Raw genomic sequence first — 17,423 nt, forward strand, 5'->3', positions numbered from 1 at the left:
CTTTGCCAGTAGGGTTGACAGGAGGATCTAGTGGTTAACCATGTCAAAAGCAGCAGACAGATCCAGCAAGATAAGTATTGAAGATTTGGAATTCGCTCTTGCCAGTCTTAGGGCTTCAACAACTGAGATCAAGGCATTTAACTCGGTTAAATGTCTACTTCTGAAACCAGACTGTTTGCTGTCGAGGAGGTTGTTCTGTGTTTTAACTCGGTTAAATGTCTACTTATGAAACCAGACTGTTTGCTGTCGAGGAGGTTGTTCTGTGTGAGAAAGGCAGAGACTTGGTTGAACACAGCTCGTTCAAGTGTTTTTGCAAAGAAAGGAAGAATGGAAACTGGTCTGTAGTTCTCTAAAAGATATAGGTTAAGGGTGGGTTTCTTAAGTAGAGGGGTTATACGAGCCTGTCTAAATGCTGAGGGGAAAACACCAGTGTGAAGGGATGTGTTAGTGATGTAAGTGAGTGCAGGTACAACAAGTACAACAAGTTTGTTGTACAAGTTCAACAAGTTTGAGCCTTAAACATCATTGTAATTACTAATTATGATATTAATATATAGAAACCAAAACAATTAAAAAACATACACAAATATATTGTCCCCATTTTTTAATTTTGTAGATAAGCACGAGAGATTTCAGTGAAATTTTGATCACTGAACTGGGAAATGTCCCCAGTTTTCATTTCAGAAATCTGGTCACATTAGTCATAGATTATAGGACACGATTAATTAACATTTAGAGTCCATATTGTGAGAACAAATGGCAAAAATTAACAATAAAGACAGCTTATACCAAGATATACTTACTTGACTCATTATTTGCAGTACATAAACTCTCATCTGTAATCATCTAAACGTGGCGCTCCTTTGTTCTCCTCTTGTTTGATCAGCAAAGTTCCCTCACGCATCGCGATTACAGAAACATGGCAGACAGCGCATTTTTCAAACTCTGGTGAAGTAGTGCGCCGTCATGACGTAATATTTTTGGCGCATACTCATTAAACAAAAGAGATACTTAAGGCATGGTTAAATGTTATTATTTCAAGTTTTCCAATTCTGTTCAAGTTGTTCTAACTCATTGTGTAGTTAGACCAAAGACTATGGTTAGACGCATTCATGACTCATTCACCTAACTAAAAGTCAATCATTTTTTTACAGTGTAGTGTAGCTTAGTATAATTAAAATAAAATGTATTTGAATCCAAATGAATTTTGTTTACATTTGTTAAACTTTTGTTTGCAATTAATGCAATTAAATGTGTTTAAGCGACTTAGAACAACATAATGACATTGAAAGTATTCTGTACACAGATGTAAAGTACAGTATATTACTATTAGCCTACATACTGTACAAATACAGTACTCTCGTAAATGACACTGTATGTTAAATATTATGTAGAAAATTAAACTTCATAGAGTTCATAGAGCAGGAGCTGGTGATGGGTGATGAAAATTGTATTGAAGTATCATGTATAATAAGTGTATTGAAGTTTAGAAGAAAAATACATTTTAAAGGCATTAATGCACACAGTATGTATTATAGACTAAATACATTTAAAATACATTAACAAATGTAATTTTGGACAACACACTTAAGTTGAAATTAAAATAAATTATTTTGCATGTGCTTTAGTATATTGTTAAATATATCAAAAAAAGTGTACTTATTTTAAACACTATAAAATCATAACAATGTAAAATGTATGTTTAAGTAATACTTAACTAGACATTATTATACAGTGCATTTTTAAAAAGTGCACAAGTATGTTAAGAAATATTGTCATTAAGTACACTTAAGTTGCCTTTCATTTAAATTATATTATATTATCTGCAAGTGCACTTTTTAAAAAGTATACTTTTAAGATTTGAAGTACACAAAAAACACACTTTTAATACAATTAAGCACACTTCTTTTTCACATGGGTTATATTGTGAGATAAGAGGTTATTTTATTTTATTTTATTTTTTCTGTGGTTCATATTAATTCCACAAGCGGTCTAATGAGGTTTATCTGTTTGAACATGTCGGTTTCCTCATCAACACAATTGCATGTTGTCTGTGTTTTGAGTGAATTCGCTGACTTGCACTGCTTTCACTTCTCATTTCAAATAGTTCCGCTCACATTTCCTGGTGTTTGCAGAATTAGATGTTTCAGTTGTTAAAAGTCTGAAAATGGAGCCTTAATAAAAAAAATTTCCCACCCAAACCAGTCAAGCACAAAGCTGACCTGTAGCCGATTCTAAAGTTTTCATTGGTCATAAATTACTAACTCTACCTTAGCCCTACCTCTAATGAAATGTAATGTGTGTTTAGGAAACATGTTTGAAAGCAGTCATTATTTTTGCTAATTTGTTAAGTGCACTGAAATCACACACTACAGATTTAAACCTCCCTGATGTAGTCATAACAGTATTTGAGGTGTTAGTAGCTGTTTCTCCTCCATTTAAAGCATCAGGTACAGCAGGCCCTTTTATTTAATAAGGACATTACAGAGGTTGTTAACGGAAAACTTATGATTATTGTACAAGCAGTATATCAATAATATTTGCAAGCATATGCATATAATAAGCCTCATTAATAAATTGGTCCTGGAAAATAATTTCACTTGCATGTAAGCCACATTTGAATCTGAAATACATCACTATTGTGGTTGATCTAAAGTTATTTTTGTTTATTTTATATTTTGTGTTATTTTGTGGTTGGCCCCTCTTCAGGGCTTTCCTCTGCGTCCTCTAGCAGCTGCTTGTACTGGTTTTTGAAAAAACCAGCCTGAAAGGAAATAAAGCATATGCATTACAACATTGAAAAATGAAACCCAAGGTATGTAGACTGCTGAAAATGAAAGGTTTGAAACTAAACATCCAGTATACACACCTTATAGAGGGCCGCTGTGATGAGAGCCAGTAGCAGCAGTCCTCCTATTACACCCCCAGAGATCTCTTTAGTCAGATTCACCTCCTCATACACCTCCACTTGAGTATTAATCTACATACACAAATACATCGTACAATATTTCCTCTATATACCTATATATATATCCTCTATATATCTATAATATCCTCATTTCTAAGTTGCTTTGGATAAAAACGTCTGCTAAATGACTACATGTAAATGAAAATATTAGAAGATTTACCAATATAATATCATTGTGGTTGTAGGTATACATGGATTGGAAAATCTAATCTAATTATATTTACATTGCACATTATAACCGTACTTTCATTACGTTAAATGTTCATTTTTAGGTTTAAATGTTATTCTTTTTCAAATTTCATTTACATTTTCTAACATTTCTGGATAATCTGTAAAGAAAATGCATTACCTGAACAGATGGTACAGTTTGTTGAGAATCAGAGGAAAAGAAAACATATTTGCTCTGGTCATAATCCAGAGATGCTGAACTGACCAGATGAAAAACAGCTGCTCCGAGTCCAGTCTAAGAGAAACAGATCGTGACATAAAAAAAAATGATGACACAAAAATATGAATATATGGTTTATTTTGTGATATGAATTTGCTTTAAAAGTCGTAGACCTGCTCAATCCATTCAGAGCTCACATTGCCAGTTATATTATAGAGCATCCTTTCATTCTTTATGAGAGTGACGTCACAGCTGAAATCGGCACACACCGCCACAGAGCAGTTCTGACACAAACACATCAGGAGAGATGGAGTAATGAGGTCAATGTGCAGAGAAGATAAAATCTTACTTTTACGGACTTGTTTATGTTAGATCAGGGAATGAAACTAAATCGCTCACCACCACACGATCCTTTTTAATTACTTCGACAAAATCAGTTACGACAGGTCGCTCATCCCTCTGTTTCACACAGCCTGGAATCTAAAAGCACATACTCTAGTGTTTGGTTGTTTTTATTTTGATGAATGTGAATCAATATGGGCTTTTTCTAACACATTCATGCTTACCTGTATGTTTTTATTAGTCCAGATAGATTTATCTCCCAACATCACTGGTACTCTGATGAAAACTTTGAAACTTAGTTCTCTAAAGTCATTTTCAACCTGAAAGAGACCATTTTTGAAAAGACATTGATAAAGAAAAAGAGACATCGAACTCTAGTTTTGGATCAGACAATCTTTATCTAATTCAGTTTTGTGTTCATGGAAGTGTGTGAATTTCATTACAGTACCTTTAGTATCTGTTTGACTGGTTTATCAGTATCATTTTTCTGTGCAGTAAAATTAATGTGGAGGGTTGAATCTTCATGTCTTATTCAAAATAAAAGGAAAAATGTGTCAAACAGTTATTTAATATTTTGTGTGTTTATACACACACACACACACACACACACACACACACACACACTACTGGTCAAAAGTTTGGAATCCTTAAGATTTTTTTTTTATGTTTTTGAAAATGCTTTACTCAAGGCTTAATTTATTCGGTAAAGCGTGCAGTAAAATAGTAATACTATAAAACATATTATAAAGATCACAGAACCCTGTCTAAATCAAACATTAAATTTCAATTGGCTTTGCTTTAGAATCCCAGATTTTACTTTGAATGTCAAGCAGAAACGTAACATCCATTGTCAAATCTGGGTGCCGAAACAAATCCAGTTGAGAATGTCTGTTATAGAGAACCAAAGCACTAACCTTATTAAGGCAATATAGATGGCATATTTGACACCAATGCTTTTCTCTCTGAATAATTCACTGGTTTGAGAGTGTTGGTCATTCCCACTGTAAGTGATGATGGAGGGTTTTGGTTAGTAGTAGTATTTCCAGTTATCAGTTTCTCATATGTGAGCAGCTACTCAAAAGCTCACAGTTGAGCGATGCAGATGAAGGTGATATCTATCAAATGTGCCATACCTGTTGATTCTAGCAGTAAATCTGACCTGTTGATCGAAGGTGCTTTCTTTATCGATGCTGTATGTAATATGAAACACAGCCTAGAAGTGGACACAGAGAAAATGAGAAGTGCTAAAAAAGCCAAATGCACAGGACAGTTTTAAAAGTGACCTCACCTGAGCGTTGCCCTTGAGGATGGGTTTGCTTATGTGGCAGGTGGTCTCTCCAAATGTACCTTTTTGCTCACTGTCAAGAGATACACACTCCACTCTGCCCTGCTCAAACAGAAAATGATCCATAAACATTCATTCAATAACAATAATTGTCATTCCAATTGCTATTCAAACCAAGGATGATAACTATCATGATATACTATAACTCTATGACAATAGGGAAGTCCACACCACAACTATAACGGTAACGACACAGAGGAACAATATTGCTGGAATCAATTTCAGAATGATTTTTTCCAGCTGATGAAACATTGACAGCCAATCAGAATCCACCCGGCTTTAAAGATCAGAAGACAACAAAAACATAATAAACAGAACGTCATTGTGAAATGGTGTGGACGTTAATATAGTTATCGTTAAAGTTATCTTTATAGATATCGTTTTTGGTGTCTTTTTTCAAAATCATTCTGGCTTTACCTGTTTAGATGTGATTCTCCTGTAGGAAAGTCCAAAGGGGTAGTTGAGGGTGAAGAATGTGTTGTATGAGTTTTCTCCTCTGTTCTCTACAAACACTGCCACATCGATTTCCTGCATGATCCCAACCTCGATATTTGTAGAACTGGATCACAGAAACAAAAGAAAAAAAACATTTTTATTGGAATGAAACAAGGTTGATTCCATAATTTGATGTTGTATGGAGCTCCTAAAGGGACATGGTGATTGTAAAAATATATATATAAGAATAATAAATAATAATAAGAAGAAGATTTCATTTGCATTCTCTTGCAAAACTCGTCTTTTGTGAGAAAGTTTGCGCTTGTTTGCAAAATCTTTGTAAAGGAAATAATATGAGGTTCGAAGGAAAATGCTAAATTTCTCGGTGGAATGCAATACTTTTGCAAGAGAACACAAAAGTTTTGTGAGAGAACGCTGTCACGTTCTGTTGTTTGACTTTTCGTTTGTTTCTTCTTGTTTTCTGTTTCCTTGTTCCTATGTTCAGTAGTGACGGTTCATTCATGAACGATCCGTTCATTGCGTCTGTCATGTGAAAAAATGAACGAAAGACTCGGAAGGTAAAGTAATTATATATGTTCCCTGTAAATTATATTTGGCTGTATAATAATGATTTTTTCATTCGGAATATGATCAAGATTGCATAGGTGGATGTGTTTGGGGAATTTGGCTGTTAAAAGTATAACATTTATAACAAGGCTCGTACATGAACGAAATGACTTGAATAAAGATTTGTTCTTTTTGATGAACGAGGCTGAATAAGAAAGTCAGTAAAACGATCACTAATGTTCATTCTTATCATCAGTTGTCGTGGTTATTCATTGTTACTAATTAGAGCACACCTGTTTTGTATTGAGTTTGTTTCACTCTTTATTTAAGACCTTCAGTTCCCTCAGTTCATTGTCTGGTATTGTTTGTGTATAGCGTTACGTTGCTTCTTACCCTGGAATATTGCATTTGGTTTTGTACAAGTAACGCATAATTAAGGCTATTATTTGCAAATTTATTTGTGTTGTTCTTTAATGGAATACAGAATAACTAAATGTAAATATTTGCTCACCCAGAGAAACTGAAATCCATCCTGAGGTCATCAACACAGATGTCATCATGTCCACAATTTATCTCAAAATCCAGCTGTGGAATAAAGATTTTAAGATATTTAGATATACATGATGAAAATAAAAACATTCTTAAATAATATAAAACTACATCTCCTATTACACTAGATAGTAGATGTTCAGACATTTGTCAAAAAGAGTGTAGTAAATGAAAATAATACCATGTGCAATGCAAGAATTCTGTCATCATTACTATTGTTTCATTCCAATTGCCTTTCTGTATGACTCTGTATTGACTTTCATTATACGGACAAGCATACAAGCATAGACATTTTTCAAAATATCTACTCTTGTGTTCAAAAAAAAAAAAAGTCATACAGGTGACAGTAAATAGTGACAGAAGTTCCATTTTTTGGTGAGCTATACCTTTCACATTACATCTGAATTATACATCTGACGATGCTTTGAAATAGTTTTGCCTTCTCTTACATTGTGGTCTGTGGTGGTCTTTATCCCCGGCAGCAGTATTGGCCTTATGTTTTGCAATTTGGCAGATGGTAGACCCTCAAATGTGAATGTTAACTGATTGGACAATGAGTTCAGAGCATCTTCTGAGAAAGCCTGATGGGATACATATAAGATATTCATGTACCATAAAATCATAATTTTCAGATTTGTGTTGGCACATTGTTGCATCTTACTATAAGGTACAGCACTTAACTATTCCCATTTATAATTGTTATTTCATTTAGCCAGAATAACAGACTTAGATATTTAAAAGTATGAGAAAATGTTTCAGACTTACGTCTATAAGGAAAGGATGACTTTTGCAAGTTTCTTCGTAAAACCTTATCTTCATATCATTATTGTGGAAGCGGTTTTTGGGTAAGAAATATGCTCGATATTTCTGTCGCTTGGCATCCAGCATTATGGTGTAATTAATATTTGCTGTTAAGCCTAGATAATAAACATAAAACAGTCTTATATATATATTTTATTTTTTTAAATCAGCCAAAGTAATACACAGAGGACACATACACATTTTATTTACATTTTAAAAGTTTTAAATTTTAAAAATGTAGTACTCTTTAAGTCAAAGACATAAGACTTTGAACATAAATATATTATAAAAATACAGTACCATGTTTGCGATTGGTACTGTATTTGATCACAAATACAATAAAAACAGTAATACAATTTAAAATTAATTAATTAATCAATTTAATTTATAATTTATTCATTTCTTTCCCAAAATAAATAAATACTGACCCCAAAATTTCACAGCTGTCTCTGACTCTGATAATTTTATGTGTCTACTTACATGAATTCTCTCTCAGAGTGAATAAAACTTGTGTTTAAAGCTTAAGTCTGTGCCACTAGCTACATCAACATAAGTCTGTTTTCATACAGGTTTCCTGAGCACGCCCCCTTACTGCCATTGGTTGGTCCAACCGATAGCCCCGCCCCCAAATTCCCAGCACTGGTTGAGCCAATGCTGCTGATTTGGGATTATCATGTAAATATTTTGGTACACCACAGAGACAGTAAACTTATAGTTGTCCCTGCAGTTTAACCTGGCACAGGAGAAGACTATCTGCACATTAAAAAGTTTACACACTTTACAACATCAAAGAATATTTCTAATTTTGGACAAACCACTTATGCTGTGTCTATGTGGACTCATGGTGAAGCAGACTTCCATGGTGTTTTTAAGTGACTGGCCTGTTTCACCGGTTGGTATTTTGGATGGGTTGTAAGTTACTCTAGTTTCCAAATGCATGATGGGTCTGGACCTGAATGATACACATATAACACATATGAATGATCATGACTGAATCTGTATATTTGTATATTTAGAATTCTTTATAAAACAAAACACACCTGAGAAGCAGAACTGCTCCCATGGACCCAACAGCAATATCAGGAAGGCTGTCTTGAGTCTGGTCTAGAGAGGACTGACTCAACGAAATCCCAAAGAACCGCAAACCTGGTCGCACAGATGATCCAGCAATCCTCTGTCATCACATACAGTGAAGGAAAGAGGGAGAATGAGACAGAGGATTTCAAGGTGGAGGGTCTTCAGGTAAAACAGAAAAACAGTAACAGTTAAAGGGATAGTTCAAATTTTATGTTTATCTGCTTACCCCCAGGGCATCCAAGATGTAGGTGACTTTGTTTCTTCAGTAGAACACAAACGAAGATTTTGAACTCAAACCGTTGCAGTCTGTCAGTCTTATAATGTAAGTGGATGGGAATCACGGGTTTTGGGAGTCAAAAAAACATACACAAACAAAACCAAATGAAACCCTGCAGCTTGTGACAATACATTGATGTGTAAAGACACAAAACGATCGGTCTGTGCAATAAACTGAACAGTATGCATATCGTTTTTTACCTCTGATTCACCGCAATGTCCGAACTGTCTGTCCTGAGCGCATCCTCCTGAGCACATTCTCAACAGCCGGTGCCTGACGCGTCTTCTTCTTCTTCTTGCTTTAAGGTGGATCGCAGACTTATAAGTGCATTACCGCCACCTATCTCTCAAATGGACCAATGACACTCCTAACTGAGATTGTAGATAGAGTGTTAATGGTCCATTTGAGCGATAGGTGGCAGTAATGCACTTATAAGTCTTCGATCCGCCATAAAGCAAGAAGAAGAAGAAGACGCGTCAGGCGCTGGCTGTTGAGAACGCGCTCAGAAGGACGAGCTCAGGAGGACGCGCTCAGGACAGACAGTTCGGACATTGCGGTGAAAATCAGAGGTAAAAAACGATATAAATACTGTTCAGTTTCTTGCACAGACCGATCGTTTTGTGTCTTTACACATCAATGTATCGTCACGAGCTGCAGGGTTTAATTTGATTTTGTTTGTGCGTTTTTTTGTTTTACTCTCAAAGCCGTCATTTCCATCCACTTACATTATAAGACTGATAGTCTGCAACGGTTTGAGTTCAAAATCTTCGTTTTTGTTCTACTGAAGAAACAAAGTCACCCACATCTTGGATGCCCTGGGGGTAAGCAGATAAACATCAAATTTTCATTTTTGGGTGAACTATCCCTTTAAGACAGTTTAAATAGGCACTGACCACAAACAGGGTTCAACAGGATTTTTTGTTGGTTTATTTTGACAATAAACACTTGGAATGTTGCTCTGTTATTAATAAAACTATTTCCAATACATTAAGGAAAATTATTTGTTTGATTTTTTTTTTTTTTTTTTTTTTTTTTTTTTTTTGTCTTACAACAACTTGGGTAACAGGGTTGAGTAATGGTTGTTCTTGATGAATGTAGTCAAATCTATAATCAGTGTAAAAAAAATTAAGAACATGCTTAATTTTAAATTAGCATCTCGGTTAATTTTAAATTACATTTTTAAAATATTAAAAGTTAAAATATCTAGTAGTTCTCACAAAAAAAAATAACAAGATTTGTGTCTCTAATGCTTTAAAAGTAAGTAACAGAACATGTTTTTATCCTATTTGTGCAAAGTTCCAAAAAAACGGGTTTAACTGTTAATTTGTCTCTTTTTTTATTAACTCTTTTCCCATCCATTGTACCTGTGAATATGCAGAATTTATTTGATCTACTCCTCCATTGAAGATGTAGATGCTGCCCTGCCCATCCTCCTCTAAAGGAGCTCCAATCAGCACATCCATGTAACCATCATTATTCAGATCTGCTGGACTGGCCAAAGAAGAACCAAACCGACCCCTCTGACCTGCCATTCCCACCAGCACCATACCCGAAAAAATGAAGTAAGACTATGAAGACAGACCAGAGAGAGAAGTAAACAAACAAGCAAATCAAATATCTAAATTTAAATCAGAACTGATTTTCAAAATTCTGTAAAACATTTCATCCCCATCACTTACCCGACGACTGATGGTGTAAACAAACACTTTGCCCTCCCGGTCAGGCTCCATGTATGTTGGTGCCGATACCAACAGGAGGTCTGTTCTGGAGTCACTGTTCAAATCCACCACACAAACCTCAGCTCCAAAATATGAGCCAATCTGAGGCTGAGAAAAGGGAAGCAATATAGTTTAACATACAGTCTATTTTGAGCTTACTTACTTTCACCTGCTGGTGCAATGTGCTAATATTTTCCAGAAATATCAGCTTTATAACCTTAGGGGGATCCAGTTCCTTTAAATTGCTTCGAATATTATCAATTCTTGAAACAGTTACTTGTCCCTTATGCTTGTATCTTGGTGCTCCCATGACTGCATACTTTGCTCCGAACATTGTCGCTATTGCCAAGGAATAACCTGTAAATAAAACAGACTTTAAAATATTCTGAGGTATTTGACTGATTTATTTTGATTTACACAAAGAAGAGATCTTACCTAAATAACTGTCATGCTCACTTCCAGCTTGAAAGACATTTAACTGATCGTTCTGTTTGTAAAGCTGATATCCACCTTTCCACTGGAAAGCTCCCACTGCAGTCATTATTATATCTGTCTGAGTGCATAATATTATAGGAATATTAAAAATGAATTTCTAGATAAGCTGCCTGTATTAAATATTAACCCTTGGTCATTCAAACAGAATCCTGGTTACCTTGCTTCACACGTTTCACAATTAATCCTGTGTATTCATAAACTGACATGTCACACTGTAGCCTACATTCCTAACCCCCGGGTTAATGTCCTTATTTGCTCATTTGCGGTGTCAGCATCAGTGATTGGATGAATGTGTTTACATACCGGCACTGGGACATCCTCACATTACCGACTATACTATCAAGTTTTCCAGAATGGACTTTTCATATTATAAAGGTAAGAATGAAACGGTCTCTTCTTATTTCAAATTCTTTTTCTGTACCATTTGACATTTTTTCCATTCAAGCACAGAAACAACTATTTATTATACACCGCATGGTCTTTCCATTACTGTCAAATGCATGTGAATATGAGGCACAAGAGTGGGTGTTTGTTGCTAAGCGTCTAGCCGTAACATCGCATTGATGAAACCCCAAAATACTGACCAAGCAAATAAATGTAATACACAAGAGGGTAAAAACGAGAAACTATTTCCATGTTTTCCCCCATGAAAATACGTTTTATTATCTACGGAAAACACGTTTTATTTCTCCTACTCTCTTTCAAACAAATGCCCCAAAATTATTATATCACATTAAGAGGTAAACGTAAATTGTTGTTTAAATAAAATACTGACAATAAATTTAAAATTAATGTAACCTAATATTACTATGTTATAGTGGGGAAAAGACATGAATAACACGCAAATGCTTGAATTAAACAGAACAGTAAAGACAGCAATTCAACAGCTCCCAATTTATGTAATACACTGTAAAAAAAAATTTTTTTTTTTCAAACTTGTAAATAAAATAAATATTATTGGAGTATGTTTTACAAGAAAACATGCCTGGAGCAGGAAGACCATTCCCTGGAGGATCACAGCAGAGACTTTTTGGATTTGGCGTGCCTGACTCATTATCTGGACCAAGGCACACCTCCCAGGGAACGGTCCCTGGGAGAATTTCGACGCTTTTGTCGCTTTTCGGTGCTGGTGAACAATAAATCGGCTTTCCCCATCGGCCTCGCGCAGGAGGACTTCACCAGCCCCTCTCCAAATCCAGAGACCAGCCTGCCACCACCCACGAGCGACACAACAGAGATGTTGCTTGAGCCCGCCACAGACAGAGAGCCCGAGCCTGCCGCAATGCACGAGCCAGTGCAAGAGGAAGAGACTGAGCCGACCATCGCCCCGGAGCCTGAGCCTTACGAAGAGTCTGACCAGGTGTGCGAGCCGGCAACATCATGGATTGTTGAGGGAGTATTAGTGGAGATCGAAGGCTTAGAGGAAAGCCCCGCCCACAACCCCATTGCCGTAAATGCAGTGGATATGGCCTCTGGAAGCTATTTGAAGGAACTTATGGACATTTTGATGAGGATTTAATTGACTGGTTGGGAAGGTAATACCCAATGTTCTCCGAAACACCTTCGTCTCAGCTGGTTCCGTCCAGCTCTCCTGAATCTCCTACGTCTCCTGAGTCTCTGCTGGTTCCACCCAGCTCATGTTCTCCTGTGTTCCCTCCCAGCCTCCCTCTCCCGCCTCCTCTCCTAGAACCAGCCAGTTCCTCAGCCATGCCTTCACTGGTTCCTGTCAGTCCCTCAGCTCATCCTCATTCCGCTCCATCCTGTCGTCCGGATCCGCCTCAGGCCTTCCAGTCTCCAGCTCTGCCTAGGCGTGAGGATCCCCTGTCCAGCCTTTTAGTCCCAAACTCCTCCTCGGCCCTCCAACCCATTGGCTCTGCCTTGGCTCCTTGCTCCCTAGTCTCCACCGTGGCCCATGATCCCACTGGCTCCACTGGGCTCCCTCATCCATCCGGCTCCGCCTTGGTCAGTAATCGACCCTCCTTTGCCACGGGATTCCATTCCTCCGGCTTCGCCTCGTCTCTCCATCCCTCAGGCTCTGTCTGGCTCCTACTTCCCTCTGGCTCCACCTTTGTCCTCAGTCACTCTGGCTCCACCGTGGTCTTCTGGGTTCCCGCCTCCACCTCAGTTGCATGATCCATCAGCTCCACCTTGGCCCTCCAGACCTCTGGTGTCACCCTGGCTCTCCGTCTACTCAGCTCCACCTGGGTCTCCACCTTCAGCGGCTCCATCTCCATCGCTCATCCCCAGGGTGTCGTCTGCCAAGTCAACACCTCCCTCGTCCTGACTGGTCTCTGGACCAACATCAGGATCCTCCTGCTCCTTGCTCCTCCCTGGCTCCTCCCACCGTCTTCTCCTCCCTGGCCCCTAGAACTGTCACTCCTTCTTTTTGCCTACCCTTCATCTAAACCTTGTCAACCTCCAGAGCCCCCACCTTCCCTCCACAGTTGGACTGCTCCGGGGTGGGGAGTACTGTAACATGTATATTCTGTTCTGTTTTGGTTTAGTTTCTCTGTGTTCCTGTTTGCCTGAGTTTCCTCGTTTGTTTCCATTGGTTTTGATGAATTAGCTCCTCACCTGTTTCTGTTTTTACTGATTACTCCATGTATTTAAGCCCTTAGTTTCCCCCTAGTTCTTTGTCTGGTATTATGTTTGTATTGATGTTGATTTTTACCCTGTGTTTTCTCCCTGGATTTATTAAAGTACTCTTTGGATTATATTCCTTCGTTGTGCACTGTATATTACTCCAGCATCGCATAACAGGTGTCTACGGAGCCCCTAAAGGGACATGGTGGTGGAAAAAAATCAGATTGAGTGAAAAAATTTGGGGTGGGAGGAAAGAATATTTGTCAGATTTTTTGCGTTCTCTCGCAAAACTTTTGCGTTCCCTCGAGAAACTTTGCGTTCCCTCGCAAAACTTTTGCGTTCTCTCGCAAAGATATTTGCGTTCCCTCGCAAAACGCAAATATCTTTTGCGAGAGAACGCAAACGTTTTGCGAGGGAACGCAAAATATATTTGCAAGAGAACGCAAAAGGGAACGCAAATATCTTTGCGAGAGAATGCAAAAGTTTTGCGAGGGAACGCAAAGTTTCTCGAGGGAACGCAAAAGTTTTGCGAGAGAACGCAAAAAAAAATTTCCTCCCACCCCAAATTTTTTTCCCACCGCCATGTCCCTTTAGGGGCTCCGTAGGTGTCAGATAAGTTAATATAATTACATTTGATGTTAATGCTGCACTAAACCCATCCTGTGAAAACTCCATCCGAGATGAATCACCAGAGGTCTGGGTTCCTAGCAAATAAAAGAAGCAACATCACAGTTAACTTGTTATTGATTATTATTATTATTATTATTATTATTATTATTTTTATAAATCAACCCAATGCACAAGGTACCTGTACTCACATAACAGCTGATAACTGTAAAATGTAAACATTCTGCCAGTCATTCATTCTTTGATTTCCTCTGCAAACATACCTTCAATGGCAATAATGTTGTCTTTGAGTTGTTCACGGATACTTTCCAGCGCGTCAAAGTCAGTTACTTTGAACACATGCTTATTGGTGGGTAAAGATGCAATAATTGCCAGCTCCCTTGTGGCTTTGTCAATATCAAAAGCATTGCCAACCTAGGAAAAATGCAGGCATAACGCACCTCAAATATAATGTTTATAACTTCTGGCATAGTTTATTCAACCTCATGTCATTCCAAACATATATGTTTTATTGTTCTAAGACAAAATAAGATATTTTATATTTTGAAGAATGTTTCAACTGTTTTTGTCCATAAAATAAAAAGTCAGCTGGGTCCAAAACAACACTGGGCCCCAGTGACTTTTATTGATGGACAAAAAATAAAAATTCTTCAGAAGAAAGTGAGTCGTACATGTTTGGAATGACATAGGAGGTGAGCAAATGATGACAGAATTTCCATTTTACATGCATTTAATTTACACAGTGAACAAAATCACTTTGAAAACTTAAAATCTTTTGCAAGACAAACACATTAGGAAGGGCTACATATTGATCTTACCCCAATAGCATATCGTGTTATACTTTTTGCTTGTGCTTGTTGAACAGCTTCAGCCAAGAAAGAATCAGTTGATTCGCCATCTGTTATAACAACCAGAATTTTACTGGCTGATGGTCTTGCACCTGCTTCACTTACAAATAGCTCCCTCCTGTTTATAGAAAATAGTACAGAATATTTAATCAATAAATAGTTTAATGATGCAACTCTATAAGATACATTTCTTATTAAGTTCACATATCACAGTTGTCTTAGTTTCTCTTTTTCTTTTTTCTTTCTTTTAAGTGTTTTAAAATTAGGATGTAATTGTTTTTTTCTGTGCTCAGTCTCATCAGATTTTCTGTCAGAAGTATTTCATGGTTAAATAGAAGTTTAATGAAATATCAGCAAGCATGTCTTACACAAGTTGTTCTATAGCTTTTGCGGTGTTAGTCCATCCCTTATTTTGAGATATCTTATTCACTGCATCTTCCCACAACTTGGCATTTTTGAAACTTTGTTTAAACTTGTAATGAATGTAACAATTTGTAGAAAACTGTGCAATGGCAAACTGTAAGACAGATAGATTTAGTTACTGATGCTATGAAAATTGGGGGGCAAAAAATCATACATAATCTAGAACATAATAAATGCATTGATTATCCTACCTGTGTATCATGGTCTAAAAAACTTTTGATCATTTCTATAACAAAAGCCTTCATCTTATTAAAATCTGCATAATTTACACTTCCAGATCCATCCATTAAAAAAGCAATGTCAATTTGTGATTTTGGGCATTCTGAGGTTAGAGAAACAAAGAATTGCATCATGTTTTCATCAATCTGAAGCTGCTCAGCAGCGATACAGTATGAAGTATGAAGACAGATTTGTTACAACTCCATTCAAATACCTCTCAGAGTCCTTGGCACAGATCTGCTCGCAACATTATCTGAACTGATTTTAAAGCACATGCCGTTGTAAGTTGTTACGTCACAGTTCTTAGGTATGGTTGGACCACAAACCTGAGAGAAATTAAGATGTTATTTTCAACATGACAAACTCTAATCTGGACACTAGTGTAAAATTGGAGGTGCAAAATTTCATCATTTTGTCCATCTTTATGTTTGTCTGCAAGTTGCAGGTATATATCTAACAATGATTCAGATAATTCAAATACTAACCAAAACCATGCTGATGTCCATACTTTTTTACATTAATACATGTACCAAATCTAGCATTTTTCTTTCATGATTTTGGATTACAAATGTTAGCATTTTTTTAGGCTATCATAAAAGAATTTGTCTTAGTAATGTATAAAAATGGCACTAATATTTTATGTTCTCACATTGACAGGGATTGTTTAACATACGACCCCAATTCCAAAAAGTTGGGACGTTTTGCAAAATGCCATAAAATCAAGAATATGGGATTTGTTCAGTCTCTTTAACCGTTATGTAATTGACAAAAATACATAGAAAATATTTCCAATGATTTCACTGGCCAGCTTAATTGTATTTTGTAAAAATGAACAAATTTGGATTTTGATAGCTGCAACACACTCCAAAAAAGTTGGGACAGAGCCATGTTTACCATCGTCATATCATCTTTCCTTTTAATTAATGTTTAATCGTTTGGGAATTAAGAATGCAAATGATTAGTTTTGCAAGTAAAATTTTTCCCCAATGTAAATGTAAATGTTTATAAAGGCATTCATAAATGTTTAGTAAAAAAGTGTTGGGAAGGTTACTTTGGAAATGTAATAGGTTAGCCTACAGATTATAAATTATACCCTATTTAAAATGTAATAAGTAGAGGTGTGACGATATTCAAACCGAACTGAAAAAATGCGATTCACCACCCACGATACGGGTCTCGTCACGCTTGTCGTGACACACATCAGCAACAATAGCGCTGTATAACTGATGTAGGCTTGTTTTATTTATATTTTCCTTTTTATTTAAAATATTTAGATGCATTTTTTTCTTTCCTTTACTTTACTTACTGTTAAATTTAAGTTCCAGCTATAATATTTCAATTTGAATACAGTTCATATAAGGTGTTATTTGCAAGGTATATACCCATAAACATTTTGAGATCATGCACTCCAGACAAATTTATTTTCAGGTAAAGTGGGCCAGCTGGTCTGTTAAAGTGGGCCATCCCTTATATTTATCAAAACTTATTCTGCATCTTAATTAAAAACACATGGGCCGTTTCTCAATATGCGTTCATGTCTGTACTTGTGTTCTTGTGGACTTGTGAAACGTCATCAGTCGTCGCCCAAGTACTGTTCCAATTCAAAGTTCACATCTAGCCAACTACAGTTCAAATCCCCGGATGTGTTCTTGCTCCGCCCCTTTTATCAAGGATGCATGCAGAGGTGACTTGTGCGAACTTGAGGCAGCCAGGTATCCCAGAATGCATTTCGCACCAATCAGCCAGCGTTAATGGCAGAGG

The 17,423-nt window shown here is 36.8% G+C and overlaps 2 protein-coding genes and 1 long non-coding RNA gene across 3 annotated transcripts in view; 2 read left to right on the forward strand and 1 right to left on the reverse strand.

Moving 5' to 3' along the window:
• Positions 1–11,496, forward strand: part of LOC107660453 (uncharacterized) — a 12,348-nt gene extending 852 nt beyond the window's left edge. Inside the window, exons 2-4 of the long non-coding RNA XR_001631003.1 lie at positions 1,165–1,168; positions 2,136–2,149; positions 11,485–11,496. This is a non-coding gene — a long non-coding RNA (uncharacterized LOC107660453). The remainder of the gene's footprint in view (positions 1–1,164; positions 1,169–2,135; positions 2,150–11,484) is intronic.
• Positions 1,925–17,423, reverse strand: part of LOC107660450 (integrin alpha-M-like) — a 26,063-nt gene continuing 10,564 nt past the window's right edge. Inside the window, exons 5-30 of the mRNA XM_016449754.1 lie at positions 15,877–15,988; positions 15,635–15,765; positions 15,389–15,537; positions 14,991–15,138; positions 14,436–14,586; positions 14,176–14,249; positions 10,903–11,020; positions 10,685–10,824; positions 10,429–10,575; positions 10,114–10,317; positions 8,436–8,569; positions 8,211–8,347; positions 7,360–7,511; positions 7,044–7,175; positions 6,557–6,630; positions 5,461–5,602; positions 4,987–5,085; positions 4,832–4,911; positions 4,613–4,699; positions 4,147–4,225; positions 3,923–4,018; positions 3,756–3,836; positions 3,530–3,640; positions 3,318–3,431; positions 2,870–2,980; positions 1,925–2,764 (exon numbers count right to left, since the gene is read on the reverse strand). Coding sequence (XP_016305240.1) covers positions 2,684–2,764; positions 2,870–2,980; positions 3,318–3,431; positions 3,530–3,640; positions 3,756–3,836; positions 3,923–4,018; positions 4,147–4,225; positions 4,613–4,699; positions 4,832–4,911; positions 4,987–5,085; positions 5,461–5,602; positions 6,557–6,630; positions 7,044–7,175; positions 7,360–7,511; positions 8,211–8,347; positions 8,436–8,569; positions 10,114–10,317; positions 10,429–10,575; positions 10,685–10,824; positions 10,903–11,020; positions 14,176–14,249; positions 14,436–14,586; positions 14,991–15,138; positions 15,389–15,537; positions 15,635–15,765; positions 15,877–15,988 — 3,084 coding nt within the window. The 3' untranslated portion in view covers positions 1,925–2,683. The remainder of the gene's footprint in view (positions 2,765–2,869; positions 2,981–3,317; positions 3,432–3,529; positions 3,641–3,755; positions 3,837–3,922; positions 4,019–4,146; positions 4,226–4,612; positions 4,700–4,831; positions 4,912–4,986; positions 5,086–5,460; positions 5,603–6,556; positions 6,631–7,043; positions 7,176–7,359; positions 7,512–8,210; positions 8,348–8,435; positions 8,570–10,113; positions 10,318–10,428; positions 10,576–10,684; positions 10,825–10,902; positions 11,021–14,175; positions 14,250–14,435; positions 14,587–14,990; positions 15,139–15,388; positions 15,538–15,634; positions 15,766–15,876; positions 15,989–17,423) is intronic.
• Positions 12,351–14,215, forward strand: LOC107660452 (vegetative cell wall protein gp1-like). The gene is made up of 2 exons (XM_016449756.1): positions 12,351–13,722; positions 14,151–14,215. Exon 1 carries the CDS (start codon positions 12,508–12,510, stop codon positions 13,093–13,095), a length of 588 nt encoding a protein of 195 aa, XP_016305242.1. The 5' UTR covers positions 12,351–12,507; the 3' UTR covers positions 13,096–13,722; positions 14,151–14,215.

The sequence above is a fragment of the Sinocyclocheilus anshuiensis genome, unplaced genomic scaffold, assembly GCF_001515605.1.
Source record: "Sinocyclocheilus anshuiensis isolate Anshui unplaced genomic scaffold, SAMN03320099.WGS_v1.1 scaffold2031, whole genome shotgun sequence".
NCBI classification, from domain to species: Eukaryota; Metazoa; Chordata; class Actinopteri; order Cypriniformes; family Cyprinidae; genus Sinocyclocheilus; species Sinocyclocheilus anshuiensis.

What these genes read in the sequence shown, in the direction of transcription:
- LOC107660452 (XM_016449756.1), top strand. Translation starts at nt 12,508, where the DNA reads ATGTTCTCCGAAACACCTTCGTCTCAGCTGGTTCCGTCCAGCTCTCCT.